We start from the raw sequence: 20,841 nt of genomic DNA, 5'->3' as shown, positions 1-20,841 counted from the left end.
AATGAACACTGTACATTAAAATAGATATTTTAAGGGCTGATTTATTTGTCCAAACTTGATCAGTTTTCCTTTAAAAGCCAAAAGTCTGTCTGTTTCTCTAATGTGTTTATAGCTAGTCCATCTCCCTCTAAAACTGGACTAGTGAAATGGATCCAGTTAACTCTGAACTGCCAATTTTCCAAAATGATCAAAAAGGGAGATGCTTTCAACTTTTTCCCAACTTAAAGTCCAGGACTTGGACCTCCATCTCTCTGTCATTTTACGAATGGATTACGTTTCATTGTTGTTTCAAATTGAGAGGAATTGGTAAGGGTTCGTAACCACCTTTTGTAGGGCTGCACGATATGAGAAAAACTCGCGATATGCGATATTGGTGATTAATATTGCGATAACGATAAAATTTGCCGTGTATAAACAAACAGCAAAACAACAAAAAACATAATTTCCATTTCACTGCAACAGTTTAAAAATTATACTCCAAATGACCCTCGTCGACGTAGGAGGCAAACATCAAACATAAAAGGGCTCATCTGATTGATCAACAACGTAAACGGGTCCTTCCGATTGGTTAAATGCATAAAGGGATTTATTTCATTTGTTCAATATTTCAAGCTGCCATGAGATTGTTTTAGCACATTTAAAGGTAACCATTTATTGCGATTTTCGCCGTCTTTTGCGGTATGCATATTGCACAGCTTAATGTCGCGATAACGATAAATTTGCGGTATATTGTGCAGGCCTAACCTTTTGTATGTTTTCTGCAGCAAATATGCGCGTCTGCCACATTCAGATTGATTTTAACTGTCATCTCATAAGCCAATGAGTGAGTGAATTTCTGTTAAAACAAGGTTTATAGTCGTTCTTTAACCTTCCTGTTGTCTACCATCCTCCAAGGTAAGATTTTCTTGTTTCCTCAGTAAAATCCAGAAAAAATATGATTTTTAAAAGTGATCATGCATGAATCTTAAATTTTTATGGACTGAGTCTTGTTTGCTTGCACAGCTTCTTTTTTTAGATTAGTGAGGAGGAATGGACTCTTCACAGCTCTACCAGAGGATTAAGATCTGTTGTAGCTTTCAAGTTGTTTACATATAAAAAAAAATACAAGTTGGTTTGCCAAAAAACCAATCTGCTGACACAGGGAGCAAAGAGAAAAGGGAGGAGGGAGAGCGCCAGAAAAAGCGATCGTTGAAGCAAAGAGGACCACTGTGTGCCTCTCTCTGGCTTTAGATCAGCTGATAAGGTAAGAGCCTCCAATTCATTGTCTTCATGCATTTTGACAAGATTTTTAGGGTCCGACCGCCTGTTTGTCTCACTACTTTTAGTTTTTTATGGGTTGGAAACTGACCTTTCAAACTCTTTTAGGATTTGTAGTGGATTGTGGCTTTTGGATGTCAACAAAGAGGATATCATGCAAGAATGTGGGTTTGATATTATACCATGTATGTTTTAAGATAAATTTGACCCGTGTTCCCATTAGTTTCAGAGAATAATGCAAATAAAAAGCGATGCTTCCTGCTGACAGTTTTGTTATATTTCATGTTTAAAGACCAAATGGAAAACCCTTTTTGATCCAGTCATAAGGGTTATTTCTTCCACATATAAGTGTCTGCAATTAGAGGCTTAAAAATATTTAAAAATCTTAACAGGCGACATGACAGTTTGGAGTGGAATGTGGGAACTTCAGCCAATTGGGACACATTTCAGATTATTGCTGCTCCTTTGGGAATCAGAACCACAAAAAACCAAAACAGAATAGGACAACAGCCTGCAACAACTCTTAATAAAACACTATAAAAAAGATTGAAATTCACTGATTAAAACTTTGAATTTAGCTGCTTCTAATAACTTTTGAACACATATATAATTGATCTAATCAAAGTCTTTCTGAGGATTTTTTTTTATGTTTCTCTTACAGAGCTGCTGTACAAGTAGTTATTGTTGTGATCATGCTGTGAGGTGATTAAGCAGTTATAGTGCAGTTCAACTGTTTATTGTCCACAGTTGCACAGCGCTAGAACATACATGTTTGTGTTGCTTTAAATGCTTTTGCTCGCCTCAGTTCACTTAAAAGGACGAAGGTGCTACTTTTCCTTTGCAGTGTTTTTGTCCATTACTGCTTTCATCTTCAAAGTCCTAAACGTGCAAACGACCTAATGCATAAACTCATACAGTCAAGCAAAGATAATGACTTAAATCTGACCTCTAAACAGTTTAGTCTCATTTTATTATATATTTGTATAATTGTGTCACGCAGTAGACAAATAATTTAACCCCAATCCACTTTTGAGTGTAATTTTCTATGCCATGTTGCCATGTAGAGAGCCTTTTTCAAACAAAGTTTCAAACATTAAGATTAAGATCTTAAGACATTAAGATTATACCATGAAAGAGAAATAAAGTACAAAATTCTGCCTGAAACTTTTGGAAAAAGAAAAAAAAAATCAAAAATGGCCATTCTGAAAAAATGCTACAGTGGTCAAAAAGACTGATGTTTTGTTTTAAAAAAGGTTTTTAAATTGGAATAACCAATTTTTTTGTGACTAGTCATTATTTTTGCTGCAAAAATCAATCAGCAGGTAATTGTATGGATCCAATTAAATGCTGAAATGGGATCCAATTAAATGAAATGCTGAAATTTGTACCTCATTTATCCAAACACTGGCTTAGACCTTTCTTGTACCAAACCCTTAATTAATTGGTCCAAGTCAGCTCAAAATGTAGTCAAGCTCAACAAAAGCTCTTAAAAAAATTACAAGCAAGAGGGGAAGGTTGGACACGAATCGGAGCCAAACGAAGCAGGGCAGAGAACAGGGGATTGTTTTGATTAAAAGACAATTATCTGTGCACATCGACTTCCCGGTGTTGTGCGGTGTCAGGCTCGAGCCGAGCTGTTCTGTCCCAGAAGGCCTCTGGAGACAATGGCTACTGTTTGAGCCGGGGCACGTTGGTAGCAAGTCTCTGGTTATCATTTTGTGGTCAGAACAGTGTCAGCACTGTATACCTTTAAGACATGTTATGCATTTCTATATGCTAGGGCAACCCTGAGAAAACGGAGTAAACAGGAAGTGTGTGTGTGTGTGTGGGGGGGGGGGGGGGTCAACTTTTGGGATTCTATGAAATGAAAAATGCTGAATAAATTCTAAAACAACTGTTTTTTCTGACAACACTTGCACATTATAATGCTTTATAGTTTAATTACAATTCTTCAGGTAAGTTTTCTTACTCAAACTGAGTAAAAATATATATATAAAAAAAAGTCAAAATCTGGTTTCACCAGATTGGGAATATTCCAGATTATACTCTGATGTCTGTGAATTTTCAAGTTTCCTGTCATGGAGTGAAAAACGTTAAGTTGAATTTCTCTTGAAGTTTAGTGAAGATTAACCAAAATTGTCATCAGTAGACATCATTGATGCAGACCTAATAACATAATAATAATAATCATATAAGGATTTTGGAAAGAAAAAAAACACAACAGACATTTTTTAAAGACAATGTCTGAAAGATTTGGTGAAAAAGTTTTTTTGTCTAACTTGCCCTAAAATAAATTAACTGAAGAAATTGAGTATTATTGAGCCACTTAATAGCCAAATCACTTAACTCTTTAGTATTTTTTTTATATGTTTAGTTTACTTTGCATACAAACAATTGGTTTGAATTCTGTCAGTCATTTATACACTTAAAAAGTGTTGTTAACCTCACCTGCATTTTGATTCATTTTAGCCCAGACTACTGCGTCTTGTCTTGTCTTTTTCTTGTTTCATTATGACATGGATGCATTACTAGATGGATGAATATTAGTGTCAAAGTAAAAGTTTGGACTAAGTTCTCAAATAGTCAAATAACCTTTTTAGAAAAACTGTTCATTTAGAAATCATATCAGTCAGATTTGAAAACATTTTAATGTAAGGATTCATTTTATTAACGAGTTGATTCATTTCATAAGTTGTGGTTGATGATATGATTCATAGTCCGTTTTGGTTGCTTTAGCAAAATAATGTAGTGTAAATTAAATGTGTACAAACAAACAAGTAAACAAGAATGAATGTCAAATCCATTCACATCTTAGTTTCCACTGTTGTTTTTCTACATCCAAAGTATCCAAAGGGAACATTCTTAGAACATTCTAGCACACTGTACGGTCACATGTCTTTGCTAAAGTGAAAGTGTCTCCACACGTTAATAATGGCTCATCATTTTTTACTGTTATGTGTGTTTTTCACTGTGATGTACCTGCTAGTTTACACATTATAGTAAAATAAACCCAACGTACCTCAATCCAAATGTTATTTTCCAATCGATTTATCTGCTGGGTTTATAATTGTATAGGTTTATTCGATTAACAACTTGCCTCAGACAGATCGATCTGTTTGGATTGTTGCTCCCTAATTTATTGTGCCTTGCATTTATTGGAGAAGTGGTCAGTATACTCTTAAATTTTGTCGATATTTTTTTCTCTCGGAGCAATTGAATGTATTGATAAAGGCGATGCTCTCTGACACATTAGCGCAGCGAAAAGAACCAAACCACAAAAATGAATCTGTGGTAATAAAGATTTTATGAAATGTGGCTTCCGTTTCTGACAAAGAACAGAGATGTTAGTTTTATTTTGAAAAATGTCATATGAGGGTTCAGTTAAAGTTTAAGTCGTCTTATAATAAAGTGTGAGAAAAAATACTAAAACTTCCTTAGCACATATACCTTTGTAGGGTTTTCTGCTGTAGTTCTAGATTGTTCATTTTAAAAAAAAACATTTTAAAAGCAGTTTTTGTGTCCTTTTAAGTAAAAAAAAAATCCCTTTTAGCGCACAATTCATCCTGCAGCTTCTTCTGTTTTGCTCTGTAAACCACTTTAATTACAGTATTTGAATTTATGATATTTAAGAGAAAATGTTGTCATATAAAGTCTACTTTCAAAAGGGGTCATAAACGACTAAAGCTTAGTGTTTCAATTTTGAGTTTGATCATTTCTGTAGCACTAAAACATGACAACACCTAAAGAACCTTGTTTTCAAGCAGCTGGAAAGCGTTTAAATGTAGGAAGACATGTTGAAAAGTGGAATTGTGTTCTCTGGGATCCAGTTTGTAACTGTCCCAAAAGTGATGTCTTGATCCTTTGATGTTTTTTCTTTTAACTTGTATTGAATTTTAGTCCCAATGATGCTCCTGAAATGAATTGTCTAAAGGTTTCCTGACTTCTTTTTCTTTGTACTTCAAATCCCCTGATGATCGACCCCCCCCCCCCCCCCCCATCTGACTTCTTGCCATGTTCGAACTAAATTCAACGTGTTCAAATCGACTCGCTTTCATCCAGCGTGCACTGATTGGTCAAGTTAGACGGAGACTCTAGAGCTCAAAGCCTCACCCGTGTTTGTCATGGAGAGCTGGAACACTATGCTCTATTGTGCCCCCCCCCCCCTTCGCATATTTCTGAATGGCCTTGGGGGGAAAAGTTGCAGAACAATGATGCCACACTGAAGGGCTGATTTTATATGGGAGGGGTGATGGTGGCGGCGGTGGCGAGGGCAGTTTAGTCTCAAGCGTTGGGGCTTGGTACAGAGAGTGGCGAGAAGTCTTGCTGGTGCTTTACGTGTGAGTGTCAGAGGACAGACTGCCGCTGGCCCAGGACCTGTGCAGCGCAGACATCTATACAGGTGAGCAGCAGGAGCTCCTTTTTCCCCCCAAATGTTTTATTTGTATTTCTTTATTTTTTTTATGATTTTTTTCTCATTTTAGAGCTTTTGAAAGAGGACATTTACAGGGAGACTGGATTGCATGTTTCTAGCAACTTAATTTTTCTGCTGTATGATTTTTTTTTTTTTTTTTTAGGGGAATTCAGTTTACACGCAAACACACAGGACTGATGAGTTTAGTTGGAAAGCGGAGTGAAGGTATTAACAGTTAGGTGGGGACTTCCATCATGACTGTATTTGTGATGCGAGTGTGCACCCATAAAGGAGCATCCAGGTTTCCTGATGTCAACACAGGTTTCTCAACCCTGTCAATGATTTCTGGGCAAATTTCCTAGATGACACAACAGGAAGTGTGATTGCTCAAGAGTAACTTCAATGTCAGGAAGCCGGTTAGCAAACGCTTCACCACAGTTACACAAATTATTGAAGTACTTTCTACTTATTACTTAAACAAACGTCATTAAGGTTTGGTTCAGAAATTTAAACATCATTTTTAGTAGATAAAATAGCATCATTGGATAACCATTTTATTTTAAAAATTGAAGATTTTTAACTTTTAAAAGAATTACTGATTTATTTCAGAATCAAACACTAGAAGAGCATCTCAAATGAAGTTATTTTTCTGCCCCAGCCTTCCTTTTTAACTTTCTTTCCTTGTTTATTCGATCAAGTCATGCATAGGGTTTCAGGTGGGTTCCAGGTAGCCCTGGAAAGGGGCCACACATCGTTTGCCTGTGTGCTTGAACAGGTTGAAAGCTCTGTATGTTGTCCAGTTTTGTTCAGAGCGGAAGGGACGGGGGGGGGGCTTGTGGCTCACCATCTGCCACACATGAGGAGGATCGCCAAATTATCCATGTTTGCAAAGTAGAGACGAATACTATGAGCTGTTGGGGGCTCCTGCTCTTTTGGTGGAGATCTGCCAACTGAAGCTTTACTGTCCTAAACACCCTGCATCCCCTATGAGGGAGAAACTGTGAACCTGGAGGTTATTGACGAAAAATTGGAACAATTTTCAAAAAATAGATACTTTTAGATTTCAAACCATAGAGAATAAAACAAAGTTTGAAATATTGGCTTTGCAAATCAAATGACATAAAAAAACTAATTTGTCAAATTCTTTTATGAGCTGTAACAGAACTACCGGCATGTGAATGCCGAGATGACTATAGATGATGTGCATGTGCATGTTGTGCACTGTACTCATCACAACACTCGTGGGAGGGGGGAGCAGTCATTTCTTTTTAGACCATCTGCTCCTCTGAGTAATTTTGAGCTAGCTATAGCTGGTGGTGGATCAGCTTGCGCGTCACAGGCAAGCTGCAAAGCGCAAGCTGTGAGCAGGTCTGTTCCGGAAAAAAAAAAGAAAAAAAATCCTCCACTTCGCCCCTCACACAATGGCCAGTGTTCTCCACACAAAGTTTCCTTTCTCTCCAAGAGCTGCAGAGATGGTGTTCTTCACATAGGCTGCAGACGATGTTTAGGATGAAAACCTTGGAACAGGCCATTGTTTGTGTGGGCAACTTCAGAAAAGAGAGGGGACTCATAAAAAGGTTTTCTTGGCTTGATTTAGATCTTAGTGCATTCTGTTTATCTGGAAAAAATAGATCGTACTTGACTTTAACTTACTGAAACGGTAGAAAAACCTTTTTATTTCAGTCATAAAGTTATCAAATGGAAATGAGGCATTTGGCAGTTCATTTTTGGCATCATTAGATAAAGTTGGAGTTTCAGGTTTGATCTCAGGGATGTAGTTTGAGCCTCCTGTTCCCACGGCAAACGCAACAAAAGTCACATCTGCTCGCCCCACACGGCAGAGCATGTTGGCACAGTTTTTTACCATCTTAAGAAGTGGCGTAGGGGTGTTGCTGTGGCATGCTGTGCATTCGTTTGTCCACGGTTCAGTGAATGCCACATTCACTCCTTCAACTCCTCTCCAGACGGTTGGGAGAGGGATTCCCTTGTGGTTATGTGGCTCGTGGATGGCATCACTTGGCTGATGGTTTAATTCCTTTGGAGCTCTGTGACGCACTCTCCATGTTTATGAGAGTGGAGGAAAACACAACCTCAGTGAAGACACACGTTTCTTTGTCAAATCATTATGGAAACTAGTGTGGACTGAGTGCTTATGGTGCACGCCTACACACATTCTTCATCAGGGCAAATATTAGAACTGTATGTGGCTGGAAAGATCATCAGCATATTTCTGTTTGTGACATTTAAATCTGACCACATTTTGTGTTGTCTGGCTACCACCGTTTTAATGGAGGGTAAAATAAAACGTCAAAGAAATCAGCAAAGTCATTTAAATATTTCATAAAATAACCATATCTGTTCCTAAAGTGTCTCCCTGTCTAAATATGTTGCAGAAACCGTTGTCTTTGACTGTAAGCATTTATTAAAAGTGGAAATGGTGATTACCAGCTCCTCACATAGGGAAGACACATTGGACACCAGTGGAACATGGTGGATCAGAGGAATTCAGAGTGGGCTAAAGAGCAGCTCTGGAAATGTTGAAAGCATATTCAAATCTGCCCACAACTCATGTAAAACTTGTCCACGCACAGTCGCTGGTCTTCCCTCTCACTGACGCCTCTGTTTATGTTTTATGCTTCATCAGAACCTCCCACCCAGGATTTAGAGAACAGCGTGAGGAAGTCGCGACTGCGAGGCAGCAGGAGCCTGGTGCTGAGGCTGGTATGAGGCAAGTGTTTTCAGTGCGCACACGTGTGCACGCACAGAGTGTGTGCTCTGAGCCAGCCGTTTGTCTGCCCCTTCAATGGGGCTGTTGTTGTGGGGCTGGCGTTGGTGCCGTGGCTCTGCCCGGCCCCATGCTCGCCGGTTGATGCTGATGCACGTTTGCTGGCGCTGGATGGACACAGTCATCCCGCTCCTGGGCTTTGGTTGGGGAATGGGATTGTACTTGAGACTGCAGAAAAGCTGTGAGATGTGAGGCATTATGGGTAAAGAAAGTATAAAAATGAACCATTAAAGCAAAAATATTTGTTCTAAACAAAATGAACAATGCAAAAAAACTACTTGATACAATTTTGATTGCTTTGTAATACGCTTATAGTAGTGTTTTTACTAATAGCATGTAGATTTTTTTTTTATTCCAAAGAACAATAACAATAATTATCTGCTGATCAGCAAACAGCAGGCACACAAACATATTTGGTTGACAAACGATTTAAAGCGGGTCACTAATTTCGCTCTGGAATTGGTACAAATATTTATTCCTGTAAATAAACTCAAAAAAGTGTGTTCTCTAGTGACCAAAAGTTTTAAATGCCACAATGAGGGGCAATCATAAAAGCATCCTTCTAGACAAACACAAGTCTTTATAAAATCAGAAGCTTCAACATTTATTTGCTTGTAAGGAGTCAGTGGGACTGTGTGATGATTGGCAAGACATTGACATTCACAGCACTGTTAAGCCTTCAGAAACGTTCCTCGTTCCCAATATTTGACATGGATTCTCTGGGGGATGTGGAGACGTGTTAGTCATGAAGCTGCACACTCAATCTGACCATCTGTACACACCGGCTGCCCCAGCATCAGTATGAAATCCTCCTTCTCTGTGCATCTGATCATCTAGTTTTTTCTATGAATTGACATTTACATTTTTTAAGCAGTTTGAAGGCCTCCTCCAGTCATTTTTTAACTTATCTATGACTTAAAAAAAACTGTTTCCTAGGACATAGCCTCAGGAGTTTATCAGAAATTCACCTCTGAATTGTAGGCGGGACCTTTGGCGCGGAGTAACCCCGCCCCTCTTTCCCTCCCTTTTGTGGAGCAGAGCAGGGAGCCCAGCGAGTTTTTGTAATTTACAAATAGGCTTTTTTTAAAGCAGATTTTTGTTTTGCTCCTGATTCACATCGATTTGAATGAAGACATTTTCAGATATACAAATTTGAGTTTCATTTTCTTAATGTATGTCCTTCATCATCAGAAAAATGCCACAAGAACACGTTAAAAACGCCCAAATCACAATTTTCATTCTTCAGACTGGGTCTTTAATAAAGCCACACCTGAGACAGATTGCTGCAGTGAGAGTTTAAAAGTTCTTTTCCTGCTGTAAAACGTCAAAAACACAAGTACTGATTTAAAATGCTTGAATTTATATTATTATTTTAGCTGAAAGTGGAGGATCCGTTAGCTCTCCCTCTAAGGGTTCATTCAAATTTTACAAGTGAATCCACTTCGTTAAAAAATAATTTAGTTGTACAGATCCCAGCCTTTTTTGCTCCTAATGGATGATAGAAATGTTGTGCTTTCACTTCACTGTTTTCTGTTTGGAGGCAGAGACGTTGTAACAAAGTTGAAGTTTTAAAAATAACTTTTATAAGAGTTTTTATTAGGATTGATCCTGTTAAGAATTAACTATAATAGAAAAATCCACATTGGCTATTACTTTTGCTCAAATAAATTCTCTTATTGGAGAGTCCTGACTCCCTGAATGCAAGAAAAGAAAAGTTTAAATATGGTAGCGCTAAAACCGAGAATACTTGAAGCGCCTTGGTAATTCTGCCACTTCAGTAAATGGGCTTAAGCAGTGGCATTCGTTTACAAATTGTTTGCTGTCATCTGTACTAGCTGTTGTTTATTTCTAGCACTGCACGAATCGTGTCAGTAATGTATTGATGACATGATGTGTGGTGACTGGTGTTTGGCGGGGTGTCACAGCTCGCTGAACAGCGACGGCCTTTCATGGCGAGGGCTTACGTATGGCACACATAATGACAGATTCCACTGAGGAGGACGGGGCAGGTCTGACTTACTGCTGCTCTGAGGAGCCCGCCTGATGTCAGCGCATGAATGTCTCCTCTATTCTTCTTTCTCTCTTTTTGAATTTTTTTTTTTACAGAGCAGAAGGCCATCAAGCTGTAGGGGTGTGAGTGAACACCCTCTTGTGGAGCCTCCAACAAGCTGTCCTGCCGAGATTCTGTTTGTTTCAAAACATCCTTTTACGGTAAAGTTCTCTTTTTTTTGCTCCCAAAAGTTTTGTCAAAAGTTTTCATTTTTTGAATTATAGACTCTTCACTCATTTCAATCCAACTTTGAAGGCCAAGAACAGTAATCATTTAACTAAAGGCGGATTTGCATAAAACTGTAATGGGAAAACCCAATTTATGAAGAAAACAGAGTTGTTTACTGATTGGAGATGACCTCACTCACAGTGAAACTGTGAATAAGATCCATCACTGGTGAGAAGTGCTGTGATTGCTCAGCACCAGCGTTTCTGTTCCCACGCACTTGGTGCATAAACACCCAGGAAAACTCCCAAAAAAAAGCATATTTTTGCAACTGCTAGCTGTCACTGAGCGTGCATTTGTGCTGTAAGAGGACGACTTTTAGGAGCTTTAGCTCACTTCACGAAGGTTAGGCTATGTGATGCTAACCTTGGGAGCCAAAATCAAAGAAATCTAGTGTGACAGACATTTGGAGGTCAGTGTTTGAGACAATATATGAGAAGACGTGTTTTTTCCTGTTTATTCTTTGTCTTGTTGCTGACAGAATCTGTGTTCCTCGCAGAGGTCTATGGTTCAACGCTGAGCAGAGACCATGTGGTGTTTGGAGCTGCTCTTACCTCTGCTTTTGATCATCCACAGTAAGGAATTCATGATTCTCTTTTTTTGTTGAAACAGATTTGCTTTTCTGCTTTCAGAAGACGATCGCCTTCAAATTTGGCTCATCTCACGTCTTTTGTTGCAGATGCCGACTCTCAGTGGAATGTCTGGGTACCTCGTGACATCACAGCCATGACGAATTCCTGCGTGGTCATCCCGTGCACCTTCATGTATCCGTCCAGCATCAGGCCATATCGGGGCATCCATGGGATCTGGTACTATGGCCAGCCTTACCCTCAGCTCTTCCCTCCTGTGGTTTTCAAAACGCGCACAGAAGTTGTTCATGAGAGCTACAAGGGGCGCACCAAGCTGCTGGGTGACCTGAACCAGAGGAACTGCACCCTGCTTATTGGCAACATTGGTGCAGAGCATTCTGGGAGATACTATTTCCGTGCTGACCTTGGTGGAGCTAATATTTATACGTACCCAGACTTTGCAGAGCTGAAAGTTTTGGGTGAGTTTAAAAAACAACAATAGTTTTTCACGACTGAAAATATCCTGTAACCGACAGTCAAATGTTGTCTTGTGTTGTTTTCTAGATCAGCCCAGCATCGACGTGCCGGAGGAGATCGTCAGCGATGAGAACCTGGAGCTGACTTGTTACGTTCCTGATAACTGCCCGGACATGACGCCTGAGATCCAGTGGATGTACACAGACTACTTACCTGACCCAGAGTTCAGCTCTGACTATGTGGAGGAGGGCAACACAGCGGTGATGTCCAGCACCCTGGCGTTCGTTCCCAGACCGATGCACAACGGACAGCTGCTAGGCTGCAGAGTCTACTACCCCAACACCACACTGGTGTACGAGCGACTCATCTCCTTAGACATCAAGTGTACGTACAGAAACACAAACCAAGCTACTGACTTCAGAATCTTTAGAGATCTAGAAAACTAAATCTGCAGCAAGGAATTTTATTCTCTAAGATGCTTCATGATTTTCCTTTGTGACCTGGGAACGTTAGAAAAGAAAATGCTTTGTTTTGTAGACGCGCCACGCTCGGTGTGGGTGAACGTCTCGTCTGAGGTGATGGAGGGCAGCTCTGTGACGCTGCACTGTGAGGTGGACAGCAACCCTCCTCCCAGGATCTCCTGGATGTTTGGAGAGCAGGAGCTTCTGTGGGACACGGCGTCCAATGTATCCCTCTTTCTGGATGATGTGACGCCTCAAAACGAGGGGATTTACACCTGCGTCGGAGACAACGGCTTTGGAGCCATGAACACCTCAATGTACCTGTCTGTCAGATGTGAGTGCTAAATAACTCTCCATGACGTGAAGCGCAACTGTTTTAGTTAAAAACAAAAGTCAAATATGAAACTTCTCCAGATGTGACATGATTGTGGTTGCCCTGTCTGTAGTGACCTTGTCATGCAAATCAACAACCAACAAAAACATAATAGAGATTACAGATTGTAAACCAGTAAAACAAATCTGGATAAAAAGTAAAACAAATAAAAAACAAAAACATATTTTAGGAATGAAAACAAAATTCCAGAAACCAACACAAAATTCCAAAATAATGAAACAAAAAATTTCTACTAAAAGAAAAAAGAAAACATTTTGGAAAACTTATTTTCCAAAATCAAAATGGAATGTTAAAAAATGAAACTAAAGAAGTAACCAGAAAAAGCAGGTACTATGGGTCATTGCTGATTGGGTGACACGTTTGAAAAAACTCAAAACATCAAAACTTAAACATCATCATTTCAACATTTTATTTTAATTTCTGGAAATTACTTTTGTTTTCCGAAACATTTCATTTTTTTTTTTTTTTTTGTAATTTGTCCGGTTTCTGGAATTTTGTTTTTCTTTTTTAAAATGTAATGTTTTTTTATTGGTGTTTTGGTTTTTTAATTGTGATCTTTATTATATTTTTAAATTTAGTCATTTGTTAAAGTGATTTGTACCTCAGGGCCACCGTACCTGTGCCATGACGGTGCATATATATGACATACCTGCACAATATTTGCACACACTGGACAATGTTGTATCGTTTAATGTGAATTGATGACATGGAAATGCACAACGTCAAAAAACAACAAATCTCCTGACACCTAATTAATGCAGAATAACTTTTGCACCTAAGCAAAAGGCAATCTATGGAGAGACATCAGATTTACAAGGAAAACACAAAATTATGAAGTATTATCCATTTATTCCAGTTTAACGGGGTGCATGTGGCCATAGTTTGCCACCTCTGGTCTAGAGGCTGACTTAGAGGTGAAATGCCATTTTTTTTTTTTTTTTTTTTTAACAAAATGATAATTATTAATTCTTAATAAATGGAAGTTGGGCATATATGTAGATTTTTATTGTGTTATTTATTTTGTAAAAGCAGCTAAAATTTAGGAATAAATGATTAAATGTTATTAAGGTGAATGTTTGTTTTTGCTGTGAAACAATGTCAAAAACATTGATAAATAACATGGACATACAGTTTAAGTTTAAAGTTTTTTTTTTTTGGTTTAGGAATAAAAACAATTTAGTTAGAATGATTTTACAGTCCACATGTTCTTTGACCTGGGCCATAAATATTCAGTCTCACTGTTTACATTCTCCCCTCACTGTATATTTAATGTAAATCTGTCCATTCTTCCAGATCCTCCTCGTGAGCCTGTGGTGAATGAATCCATGACGGTGCTCGAGGGCTCCTCTCTGGCCTTGCACTGCAGCACCCAGGGTAACCCAGCCCCCACCCTGACCTGGCTGAAGGATGGAGAGCTGGTGGGCACCATCACAGCTGACGAACTGTCGGTGCTGGAGGTCATTGAGGTCACACCCCAGGGAGACGGACAGTACCGCTGCTTGGCAGAGAATGAACACGGACGAGCCAGCAGCTCCTTCAACATCACCGTGGAGTGTGAGTGTCGCCCTCCACACTGTCGCGCCACACCAGAGTGCAGTTTCAAGTCAGACAAGATAAGATAATTACTGCAGAACTCTGTACACGTGTAACATATTTCAATCACTGACCAGTAGCATATATTATCCTCTGCAGTACATTCTATTTCAGCATTTTATTGGGATCTAGCTTCACATCTTCTTTGATCATTGCAGCTCTTTACGACTGTTTCTTTATCAGATGCTCCGGTCCTTCTGGAGGAGTCAAAGTGCACAGTGGTGAGGGAGGGGGTCCAGTGTGTCTGCATGGCGACGGGAAACCCCGAACCCATCATCGAGTTCTACCTGGCTGACCTGAACATCACCATCAACGAAACTGACAACCGCTACAACTTCTACATGCACACAGACGGTCACATGTCCACGGGCATGATCAAACTCAGAGAGAAAGGGGAGCGGGTCAACAATGGCGGCCCCGCTGTGAACGTCCACTGCAGCATTTCCAACGTGTATGGACGACAGAGCGTGCTCCTAGAGCTCCAGCAGGAAAGTAAGTTAAAAAAACAGTTCAGACCCCATCTTTGTCAGACAGCATTGGGTTACGTTCTAAAAATAAAACTCAAATCTGCAAAGTAGGACAATAGATGTTTTAAGGCTGTAAAACTCCTCACTGCACACTTTATTCACTTTTCTCAGACCTTTTCACACTTTTCTCTCTTGTTTAAACTCTCAAAGTTCCAACCTTTACAGAAAAAAAGGTGAAAACAAGGATCTGCTAGCTATTGAAGATTTATGTAGATTTGGCAGCTGAACCCATTGAGCATAGGAGAAACCAAATGGAGATTGAATGACAAGGTCTTCAGCCAATCAGGACACAGATCACAGTACACTGTAAAAAAATGAAAAATAAAAGTATGAAAAAATCAGTGATACCGCAAAAGGTGACAGAAATAGAAGATTGTTTTGAACTTTTTTTCTCAGTCCAAAAGAAGCTTTGCTGTTATTTTTCTATGCAAGAACTCATTCTTTTTCTATTAAAAAGTTTTACTTTTTTCAGTTTAAATCACAAGTTATATAAAAAAAACTTTCCATAACTAAATAGTTTGACTAAGTAATCAGAATTGAATTGAAATGTGTTGACATTGAACACGTTCAGTTGTTTAGACACCTAGCCATAGTCACAGTTTGAATCTCTGAATGTTCCTGTAAGACACCGTGGGAAATCTTTTGCACTGATTTGGAAATGCAACGAAATCCATAAAAAACATCCTTTGCAATACAGTCTTCCCGCGCTTAGGGTTTAAGTGTTCACGTTTTTAGAAATTTGCAGATTTTTTTTCAGTAATGTGCTTCCTCTGGTTTATCACAAAAGCTAAGACAACTCGTAAGCTTATATGAGACTTTTGTGTCAGGGAGGTGCTGCAAGAATTTCTGAGGGGGTTTGGGGCGGAGATGAAGAGCACGTCAGCCCATTGGCCTCCAAGAGCCGGTTCCACTGTAACCACTGCATGGAGAAATTACATCAGCTAACTGGGAAGCGAAAAGAAAATATCCTGATATGCTGAGGAAGGTGATTGCGGAGAATAATTATCATCCAGATTAATGAATGATGGATGAAACCAATCTCTTCTGGAAGAAGTGACGCTCACAACACGCTGCTGCTGGACTGACACGCTGTGCCTGATTCCCAAATCGTGCTTCAGGACCTCTCGCACTTAACTGAGGAAGAAGGAAGCATGGGCTCCTGGTCCTAATGTGCATTATAAAGTACGCCACAGTACAGTCTATTGCTCTGAATAAAAAAAACGTATGTTAAGCAATATTTTTAATGTTCTGTAAATGTTTTATAAAGCACGTTTTTTAAAGGGTTGTTTGATGGTAAGGATCGGTGACAGACATTCTTCAGCCACGGGGCTGGGGGGTGGTTCTCTGTAGTCACTGATGTCTCTGGCCCCCTAACCCTCGGGGAATATGGAGAGAATACTGTAGTTGAGTCATATACTTTATTTCCTAATCAGTGTGTTCTCACACTAAGCATGGTTCTTCTTATAGAGCACAATGTGGATAGCAGTTTTGTTTTTGTTGCTCATTTTGTCATCAAATGGATTTGGAGAATCTCACTTTAATAAGTTTGGTGATCCAAAAGATAAATCCACAGAACTGCCCTGATTATGACCCCTTTTTGATTTCAGAAAAGTACATGATGGCCGTCATTGTTGGCACCATTGGAGGGGTGGCGGTCATAGCCTTCATCATTGCAGCAGTCAGATATGTGGGCCAAAACAACAAGAAGTGAGTATGAATGGCAAACTAAACAAGAGACCAATGTGACGCAAAAGTTTGGTCACTGAGATTTTCTAAAATCCAAGGAAACACTTGAGCCTAGTCATCCATTCTAAAACACAGTGATGCACATTGTACACGATTGAATGTGGGGTCGATGTGGATGTGAGAATCACTTTTCAAGAGCAGTTTGAGTTTAGTTGCCACGGCAAGACCCAGGCATTGACTGTATATGAAAACTGGACCGAGTGAGTGGGAAGGCAACCGTAGAAAATGGCTCACTTCCAGCTTCAACCAAAGGAAGTCAGTTTAGTCGCCATGTTGGAGCCAGATGATGTCATAAGCAGTGATTGATGTAAATCAACATTTCTGAGGCAACCACTCTCGCTTATCAGGAGTGAGCTCATGGAAGGCCACACCTCTACCACATGATAGCCGGCTCTGGAGAATCTGTCAATCAAATGTTTTGAACGTTCGACCTGAGACCAAATACTTTCTAAGCAACTGACTGGTTAGTTTATAACTTGAATAACTTGCACTACAAAAAAAATATGAAAAAATTAGGATAAGCAAGAACAAGAATGGCTTTTCTGAAATAGCTGCTTATTTTAGAATTCTTATGGGATTTTGACTTCCTGGAACCAGCAGGTACTTCCTGTTTGGAAAGCAAAGGGGAGGGGTAACTCACTCCAGTTTTCATATACAGTCAGTGGGCCCAGTTGAAATCTTCGGAGATCCACATTGGCTACCTTGTACGTTGGGTTAGTGAGCCGGACTAACCTTATACCTTGCAGGCTGATTCCCTGCTCTGGCGTTGCTTCTGTATCCTTGAACTGCCAAGCTAAAAACAACCCCGGAAGCCCCTTAACCAAGGTGCTTTACTTATAGCCTTCAGGCATTTTTTAAACCTAAAAATATCTCATCTTCTCTTCCTCCCCTTCCCCCGAAATAGCTGTGATCTCAGCAACTAAACCCATAAAATAACCACGTCACTCACAAACAAAGATGGCCTCCAGCATAACCTTAAAGAGCTTGATGTTTTAAAATGGATGCCCAGGCTTGGGGTGTCGCCCTGCATTAGTGGCAGTCAAGACCGAGTCTGATTATGTGACTCCGCCCCCCCAGAGAGAATGGCAACCCTAGGCAGGACGTGGTCCTGGAGAACCCAGCTTTGTTCTACAGCGCAGTCAAGAAGGACAAACAAAATCTGAGGAAGAAAGTGGTGAGGCATGCTGATGTCAATGATTGTGATTATGATGGAGAATGGGTTGGATGACCATTCTCAGATTGCTTGGGGTTAAAATATTGTGTAACCAAATACGTCACAAATGGTCAAAACCCCATTTTGACCTCTCAATGGAGGCAATAAAAGACGTTTTTCCCGCTAGCAGTCCTAGTAGGTCCAACCATGACCTCTCCAAACACTGTTTTTCTCTTGCTTTTATCGCTTTTCTGCGTTTTTCTGTCTGTTTTTCTCTCCCCTAACTCCTGCACAGCTTAAGACAGAGCTGTTGGGCTCAAAGTTTAACTCCATTCTAGAGGAGACTACGGTAAGGTTCCCAAACAAACCCCCATAAAAACCTCAGCGACAGACGCTTCTCTTCGCATACCAGCTTCTGCGTCTCTGCCGTTTGTTTTTCGACACCGCCTCCTGCATGGCCGCCAAATCGATAACGCAACCCGCCCAACTAACAGGAAACATCTTAGTCTTGTCAACATGTCGAGCAGTAACCACTAACCCACACTCTCCTGTGTCTTTGATGGCACCGTGGTGGGTCGTGCCGCTGAACAGTCCCTTTGTCTGCAGGGAGAAGACGGGGATTTCCAACCTGTGGGCCCTATGGCAGGACTGGAGAGGCAGGAGCTGAATTATGCTTCTCTGGAGTTTATCGGGGTCAGGCCCAGGGAGGGGGCCCCAGGGAGGGGGGATGACGGCGGCAACTATATGGAAATCAAGGCCAAATGAATCGCGATCCTTCCCTGATCCCTCGGCAATGCGAGATGCAGTGGCAGCCCCGAAATTCAAACCTCCTTTGCACCACAAACTGTGTATTAACCTTTTTTTCCTGTACTGGACATCACCCCACACATAAAGACTCAAGTCTCTTTTTTTTTTTAAATTTATGATGTAAAACCAACAGTACCCTCCCAACACTTGTGCTCCCCCTCATCCATGAGAACTGCCACTATTCCAACTTTACATGAATTTTTCGGGTTTAGATCCAGAAATGATTTAACATTAAGACCGAATGGTTTCGTTGACATCACGTCAAGCCCGAGTCGGGTATCTATCGCCTTTGCCCGTGTGATTGTCAATTTCCCTCTGTCTTGCATCTGTCACTGCGTCTGCTGCGGGTCGAAGCATCGGGGCAGGGAGTAACCGAGCTTTTTGTTTTCTTACCTTCACACACGTTTGTCAAACGAGAGCAAACTCTCTCCTTTCTTTGTTTTGGTTCAAAGAAGATAACTGACAGAGGCGTAATGTTGAAATGCGTGTCTGCTGCATCCTCTTTCCACATATGTGTATTTAATATGTGCTGTGATTCAGTGGCCTCTCATAATAAACAGAGAAAAACTCCCCATCTCTTTTGAAAGTTATTGAGGAAAATGTTTGTGACAGTTTTCCGCTCTATGGTTGCTTTATCTTCTCACTGAAATGTTTGTTTCTTGTCAGAAGTGCAAAAGCACTTTTCATTTGGAAACTGATTGTGTCCGTGTGTCTGTGTATCTGTTCAAATTGTGCTGAAAGATTAGTGGATACTGATCAGGGGAAGTTCCCAGGACTCGCATGTCTGAATGACATCAAGTCGTGCTGACTGTCTAGCTGCATATGCTATTTCTAAGACATGAGTCAAGTCTGTCATTAAAGCTCACTAATAGCCTAACTTGATAACCATAACTGGTTGGATTTGTTGTTTATGTATATGAAGAGGGATTGAAATGTGTACAGAAAATATCCTGCATCAAATTTGTTTGCTGTCAGGCTTTTATTTTATATTTGAAATATGGAGAAAAATTAAAAACATTTTTTTCATCCTGGGCCTATATCATGCTATTCTTAAGCAGTTCAGAGTAAACTATATCCAAATATATGATAATATATTACCTTTAGCACACTAAAGAACAATAATTTTAATGAAATATTAGTTTTCAAGTTCATTTTCCAACTTGTAAGTTAGACGTTCCGATCTCTGAGGCACCGCCTTTCTCTCCTTGTGGGTGTCGCCCATTTCATGACGTCAGCCTAGAGTTGACCTCGGCAGCGTTTCTGCATGTCGCCGACGAAAATGGCAACATCCAAGGATGTCCATATTGTACATATAAAATAAAAGGGTTTTGCAAATCACTGCTTGCTCCATGGAGAAAGTGGGTGTTTGTGTTAGCCTGGGGGCGGTGCTGGAAGCGCAGACTCTTCCTGGAAGGGGCTGATCCTCACTGGTCTACGTCACAGTGTGAGAAGCCGCTCGTGTTCATGGATTGGGAGGGGCCGGTGCTCAGAGTACATGTTTTTAGAGGAATACTGAGAAATGCGTGAACGGATCAAAATACCTCTTTGGGATTGTTTGTCATGAGACAAGAACATAAAAGCTCAAAAAAGTTGCTTTTGCATGATATCGGCCCTTTAAGCAACTCCAACTGACACATTTCAGGAATTATTAAATAAGGTTAAATCTTCCTACAGAAAATCAGAGGACATGCATGCATGTAGAAGGCTAAAGAAAGTAAAACAGATGGGAAATGTGCAAGCTGCTCCATGCAGAATTTCAGTCTGATATGAAACCAGAGCAATTCAACTTTGAAAAAAATGTATTTCGACACAAATTATTTTGATTTTTCCTGTGACAGACTGGCGACCAGCTCAGGGTGGATCCCGCCTTCGCCCAAAAACAGCTGGGTTGGCTCCAGCAGCCCCAAAACCCTAAAAGGGATCCATTGGATTCTGAAAAACGATGGATTGATTAGACTCTATGATTAGACTCTGTTTTACTGAGTGGGAGAGACTGAGGCAGATCAAATCACCCTGTGCTGTCATTTGTAGAGACTTCAAGAGGATAAAAGAAAAAGAAAAAAGAAGAAAATGGCCAACCCCTCCACACCAGATTTATAGTAAAGTCTGCTTTGGATTTGTTTATTGTTTTCTATCTGAAATGTAAATTTTTTTTCTCTGTTGTTTTGATTTCATTACATATCAAATCTGTCATCATGGTTAGGGGCATCTTTTTTTTCTTTGATTGGCAAACGTGTGGATCCACGGCTGGACTAAACCAAGTTCTGACCTTCCTAAGGAATGTTGATGATTTAGTAGACTAGTTAGTAAGTATTCTAAAGCAAGTTCTTGAAATCTTCTTAATTTACCCTTGTGAACTTTTCATTTAAATTATTTTGAATAAATC

The 20,841-nt window shown here is 40.1% G+C and overlaps 1 protein-coding gene across 6 annotated transcripts; it reads left to right on the top strand.

Annotated features, from left to right (window-relative positions):
• Positions 1–1,114: 1,114 nt before the first annotated feature.
• mag (myelin associated glycoprotein) lies at positions 1,115–19,332 on the top strand. 6 transcript variants are annotated; one of them, XM_004078323.4, is made up of 13 exons: positions 1,115–1,243; positions 8,313–8,396; positions 10,560–10,664; positions 11,228–11,303; positions 11,408–11,776; positions 11,862–12,158; positions 12,312–12,569; positions 13,923–14,183; positions 14,406–14,714; positions 16,357–16,456; positions 17,573–17,669; positions 17,944–17,997; positions 18,255–18,413. In XM_004078323.4, exons 4-13 carry the CDS (start codon positions 11,258–11,260, stop codon positions 18,411–18,413), a joined length of 1,950 nt encoding a protein of 649 aa, XP_004078371.1. In that variant the 5' UTR covers positions 1,115–1,243; positions 8,313–8,396; positions 10,560–10,664; positions 11,228–11,257. The 6 variants fall into 6 exon arrangements, with proteins under 6 accessions (XP_004078371.1, XP_023820430.1, XP_023820429.1 ...); XM_023964662.1 differs by lacking the exon at positions 1,115–1,243 and adding an exon at positions 5,504–5,656 and having other exon boundaries at positions 10,565–10,664; XM_023964661.1 differs by lacking the exon at positions 1,115–1,243 and adding an exon at positions 5,505–5,656 and having other exon boundaries at positions 18,255–19,332.
• The last annotated feature ends 1,509 nt before the right edge of the window (positions 19,333–20,841 follow it).

This window comes from Oryzias latipes, chromosome 16, assembly GCF_002234675.1.
Source record: "Oryzias latipes chromosome 16, ASM223467v1".
NCBI classification, from domain to species: domain Eukaryota; kingdom Metazoa; phylum Chordata; class Actinopteri; order Beloniformes; family Adrianichthyidae; genus Oryzias; species Oryzias latipes.
This window is presented reverse-complemented; position numbering and strand designations above follow the sequence as displayed.

Coding starts and splice junctions, on each gene's coding strand:
- mag (XM_023964661.1), top strand. CDS start 11,258: ATGTGGTGTTTGGAGCTGCTCTTACCTCTGCTTTTGATCATCCACA. Junction 12,570..13,922: donor AATGTACCTGTCTGTCAGAT/GTGAGTGCTAAA, acceptor CCATTCTTCCAG/ATCCTCCTCGTGAGCCTGTG. Junction 17,670..17,943: donor AAAATCTGAGGAAGAAAGTG/GTGAGGCATGCT, acceptor ACTCCTGCACAG/CTTAAGACAGAGCTGTTGGG.